Source organism: Lolium rigidum, chromosome 6, assembly GCF_022539505.1.
Source record: "Lolium rigidum isolate FL_2022 chromosome 6, APGP_CSIRO_Lrig_0.1, whole genome shotgun sequence".
Classification (NCBI taxonomy): domain Eukaryota; kingdom Viridiplantae; phylum Streptophyta; class Magnoliopsida; order Poales; family Poaceae; genus Lolium; species Lolium rigidum.
Genome location: NC_061513.1, coordinates 223,827,056 through 223,832,257, shown reverse-complemented (window position 1 = coordinate 223,832,257; position 5,202 = coordinate 223,827,056). Strand labels below are relative to the sequence as shown.

General features: G+C 50.7%; 1 protein-coding gene across 1 annotated transcript; it reads right to left on the bottom strand.

The window, feature by feature from the left end:
• Positions 1-2,549: 2,549 nt before the first annotated feature.
• Positions 2,550-5,202, bottom strand: LOC124661372 (probable splicing factor 3A subunit 1). Its single transcript, XM_047199232.1, has 2 exons — positions 3,106-5,202; positions 2,550-3,013 (listed from the first exon to the last, which is right to left on the bottom strand). The coding sequence occupies exons 1-2, from the start codon at positions 5,200-5,202 to the stop codon at positions 2,744-2,746; spliced, it is 2,367 nt and encodes a 788-aa protein (XP_047055188.1). The 3' UTR covers positions 2,550-2,743.

The window sequence follows — 5,202 nt, the reverse complement described above, 5'->3', positions numbered from 1 at the left end:
CCCTGACTCCACAAACACGACCAAGAAGAGAATCCCCACCGGAAGAAGAATCCCCAGCGAAGAAGAATCCAAAAGAGCTGACGGCCAAGAACAGAAACAAGAAGAGACCAAATTTAACGGGAAAAGGCATCACCCAACTAAGAAGGAGAAGAATCCAAAAGGAGATTCGCTTTGACTTCAGAAACAAGGCCATGAAGAGAAACAAAAAAAAAAAGCCAAACAAGCAGAAACGAAATCTTACCGGCAAAACAACGACTGGCCTTAGCCAAGCCCACGGCGGAGCGCCGGCATGTGGCAGCGCTGGCCATCGGCGACCACACGAAGCAGAATCCAAAAGTGGCGGCACCCTAATCCAGAAGCACGGTCAAGAAGAGGGGAAAAAAATCAAAGAAGCAAAAGAAACGAATACAGGCGGTAGCCCTGACCTCCAGAAATACGTACAGAAAAAGCAACAAAATTATGCAAAAACAACCCAGATGCCATGAGCGGATCTCCGAGCGGAAAAAAATCTAAATAACAGGCGCGCTGACCTCAACCAATCCCGAGCGCCAGCCACCGCTGACGACACGGAGAAGAACCAAAAAGAGGCGGAAACCCTCACCCCAAAAACAGGAAAAGGAAGAGGAAAAAAATAGGGCAAATGATGCCGGCAACAAATCCCCATCGGTGAAGCAGGACCGCACCTTAACCCAATCCACGACAGAGCTCGCCATGGGCTAAGAGTGGCCACCGCCGACGGCCGCGGGCGGAGCGCGCGGGAAGACGAGGGCGACGGCGGATCTGCAGGGCAAGGCGAGGAAAAGAGGACGACGAAGGCGAAGCGGAAGAGGCGACAGGGGGAGTGAGGTGGGTCGTCCCTGCGAGGCGACGTCGCACGGCTCTATGCCTCCTCCCACAGCCAGAGTTCCTCCCGTGGGCTAATGGCGTGCCGCCAGCAAGTCGACCGCACCCACCGCTAAAGGAAAGCCCCAATCTACCCTGCGCGGGGAGAAGATCTTTTCCACGGCCGGCTCGAGGCGAGACCAACATAAAACCACCCACAGCGTCTGACGCGTGGACCCGTCCAATCATGGGACCCACGTGCATTCACACATGGCCATTTCATGGCTTTCTCTAGCACCAGGGACCGACGGGAAAAAATTGCACATGCTCTGTAACCAACCAGCAAGCCAGGTTGCTGTCCACAATGGACGGACGAGATCCAACCTCTCACAACCACTGTAAATATCCGACGGTCCAGAAACGTTAATCGATGTAAGGTCTCCATGGAGTTGCATCAATTATACCTTTAGATGTTGTTGACTCGAGTTTGTTTAGGTAATGTCCAGCTTTCACTTGGTATGACGCTGGCTAATCAAGAACAGGATAGTAGTCTTTCAAAAGGGTTAATACACCCATAAGAAGATGGAGGAACAACACCACCAAACCATAAAATCAAGCAACTTAAAACCGGAAACTGGTTTGAGGTTTATGAAACGCAGATACTACTCTGATCATGCGAAACTGCTTCTCGCTTGGACTACTAATAATGGGTAAGAGTATGTAGACTACTGATGCGAAGTACTACCTCAGTTCCTATATATAAGATGTTTTGGCAGTTCAAATTGAACTGTCAAAATGTCTTATATTTAGGAACGGAGGGAGTACAATGTGTAATAACAGGAATTTGATACACATTATGTTTTGCATGGGAGTTCAATCTTGAGTTGGAATCCATGCCAATGTCAAGAACATATAAATAAAACAGTAATGTAGGAAGAACCTGTCTAATCCTACACCAAGAAAGAAAATATTGTTGGTTGAAGGCAGCTGTTTGGGTTTACATATATTGTCATGGAATAACTAAGCTAATCAAAGTGCAGTAAACACGTAAGTTAAACATTTATGCAGATATCACTAGTATGACCACACAGAAAAATAGAAGCTCGGCGCCAGGAAAACGGTTAATACCCCTGACTAGAACATCAATGCTTAGGTGCACAAACAGGAGCTAAGCTGCAAGACCAACGCAAGATACAGGAATACTGGTGACTTGCGAACAGGCAAAGTAGCCAATAAAAGTGGTTAACATACTAGCATACAGCAAATTGGTTCTGCATGAGCTTATGCAAAGCTTAATGAACCAGGCAAAATGAAAATAAAAATATAGCCATCAGTGCATACAGAATTAAGTCCTTGACAAAAAGGTATGTTGTTATAAGATACCAGCAGCAGTGAGATCTCTGATGAAAGCCATGCTATTCTGTCAACAAAATTTAGAACATCAGAGACATCACCCACAATTCTAATTTAATTAGACCTACAATCGTAAGCTTTACACAGACCTTTCTTTATAAGCATTTCGAAGACAGTAACTTTACGATGCAGTGCAGCAGCATCTACAATAACACACAAGTATTCATTTAAGAGAACATCTCATAACATGGCAAGAAGCATCGTGCACTTTGATGCTACAAAGATCTTAGAAGACTGAACAGGAGATGGTGGGCACCTGAACCCTGGTGTAATATCAAGTATAGCTCCATCAAGTAACATCATGCACACACACCTCCAACAATATGTAATCATATCCATAAAACATAGGCAGGTCTGGAAAATAAATAGTGCAAATTACAGTGCTGAATTTATAAAAAGCGCAATACAGGAATCCACAAGGCAGGAACCAACAAAAAGGATCTCCATGATGGCCACTGAAGCTTTGGTTGTAAGTGTTGCCCTGTGAGTAAATTGGGGAAAGAAAAGCTCATTTTTTCCTCCCACCACGCTCCCTCAGAGCTAGATTGATCACCACCCCAGGGCCAACATTGTAATAAGCAAGAGAAAGATTGTCTTTGAGGAAACTAGTCCTCACACTCAGCTTCTGCTTATTAGCAGGAAGCTGCAGCTCTCCAGCAATCTGCTCCTTGAGACTGCCGACGGTGTCTGAGAGAGATTGGACAGGGATCTCCAAAACTTGGCCTTGCAAGTTTCCTTCATCAAGGTTGGGTACAGAAACCGAGATGCGAGCAGGGCCCTGCAGGAAACAGATATGTTAGCATTACCATGCCAGATAATAAGAAAGAGAAGTAAGTAATTAGTGCAGAAATAGATGAGAAGAGACATTACCGGATGCTGAGCAAGGAACTGCTCTGCTGGAATCAGAGAAGCATCATCTGTTCTTGGCCTCTTAGGTTCTGGTTCATCAGGTAGAGGTGGCTGCTCCTCAGCAGGTGGTTGAGGAGGCAAAGGTGGTGGAGGCTGGGGGATTCCGATGGGGTTGACCATTGTTGGCATGGTCTGCATGTGTGGCGGCGGGGGCATAGGGAACCGTGGTGGACCAGGCATGAACTGGGTAGTATGGCCTGGAGGTGGAGGGATACTGTTTGGCATATGACCCATGGGACCAGTCATTCTAATCATCTGCTGTTGACCTGGTGGTGGAGGTTGGTGCATGTTGGGCATCATATGTGGAACTCCTTGCATATGATGAGGCGGGGGGTGGATATGATAAGGCATCGGATTTGGTGTAAATCGGGGAACATTAATCAGAGGAAGTGGTTGAGGAGGCCGGGGCAACTGCATGCCAGGCTGAGGAAGTGGAGCTGGACCTCGCACATTCGAAGCATCAAATTGTTGTTCCTCACCACCCATAGACATTGCCTGAGTGGCAGTCCAACCAATGCTACCAGAATGACCATCCCAAATAACCTGCTTTGGCTGCTCGTCCTTCTTCTTCTCGATTTCTGCCTTGACAGCATTAGAAACCTCTTCCTCGGTCGTTCCAAATATATCAGGCCTTGTGCGTGCAAGACCAATGATGTTACGGGAGATCTCATCATCAGGAGCAAGCGTGGTCTCCTTAATCTTTGCCATCATTCTTTCTTTCTGTTCCTTGTACTTGGGGTCAATGAGCGAGATGCGCATGTGTTCTTCCATCTCGCTGATCGGAATGAGCTCCCCGGTTATCGGTGAGACAACAACCTTGGTGGGATCCCTCTCCGCAGGCATCCTCTCCTCAGGCCTCTTATAGTTCTTGACAATCCTCATAGGTGGCTCATCATCCCCAGTGACCATAACTTGTGCTCCTCCTTCGTTCTCCTGGAGCCTTGCAGCCTTCATTCCCTCCTCAACAAGTTGCATCTCATCATCATCCATCTCCATCGCATCATCCTTAGCTGGTTCAGCTAATTCCGTGGGCTCATCGTCCTCTCTCAAGGTCTCCATCCTCTTGCGGCGCTTCAATTCCTCTAGGGTAAGCGGGACAGGAAGCCCCTCATACTCATCGTCTGCAAACTCAATCGTCTCGACGACGACAAAATCGTGCCAATCAATCATCGACATCTGCATCCTCTCCAGCTCAACCTCATCATCTGCCTGTTGCCTAGCCTGCTCCTGCGACCGATCCCACTCCAGCCGGTTCAGGCAGCGCTCGAGCACGGTGGTGAGGTCCTTGGATCCCTCCCGCAGGTCCCTGATGAGCGCAGGCACGCCCTCATCTGGCCTCATCACCCTCGAGTAAGCATCCGAGAGCATGGTGAAGAAAGTGAACAGGCTGTGGGTGGGGCGGATGAAGTTGAACTGCGGGTTGGTGGCCTCGCGCTGTGCCAGCGCAGTCATGAAGTTCTTACCGTTCCGAGCCACAAACTGCGCGGTGAGCTTGATGATGTCCAGCTCCTCCCCGGTGATACCCTCGGGCAGGTGCACGGTGTAGAGCTCTGCCTTGGGCGGCACGAGCACCTTGGTGGGCGGCGCCACGCGGAAGGGCGCGGAGTGGTCGGGCTTGTCATCCGAGCCATCGGCGGGGTCGGACGGGAGCTGCTGGCCGTCCTCGGACACGGCCGCCGCGCCCTGGTCGGTGGCGGGAGGCTGGGCGGCGATCTCGGCGATGCGGTGCTGGTAGTAGGCGTGGTAGGGGTCGGAGGGCTGCAGGAAGTTGAACTTGGCGTTGCCCTGGTTGAGCTGGACGATGCGGCGCTCGAAGTCGGGGCCGTTCTTGGCGACGAAGGTGGCCGTCTTCTCGATGATGACGCGGATGTCGGGCGGAGGGTGGATGATGCCGATGGTGCGCGTGTGCGTGGCCACCGTCGGCGCGGGCTCGGGCTTGGAGGGCGCGGGCGCGACGGCGGCGGACGAGAGAACAATCTGAAGCTGCTCCTGGCGGTCGACGTCGACGTCGCCGTCGCCGTCCGGCGCGGGAAGGAGGGGCACCGTGGGGGCTCCCAT

What these genes read in the sequence shown, in the direction of transcription:
- LOC124661372 (XM_047199232.1), bottom strand. Translation starts at nt 5,202, where the DNA reads ATGGGAGCCCCCACGGTGCCCCTCCTTCCCGCGCCGGACGGCGACGGC. An exon ending in AGTTCCTTGCTCAGCATCCG is followed by an intron (nt 3,014 to 3,105) that starts GTAATGTCTCTT and finishes TGTTTCCTGCAG; the next exon opens with GGCCCTGCTCGCATCTCGGT.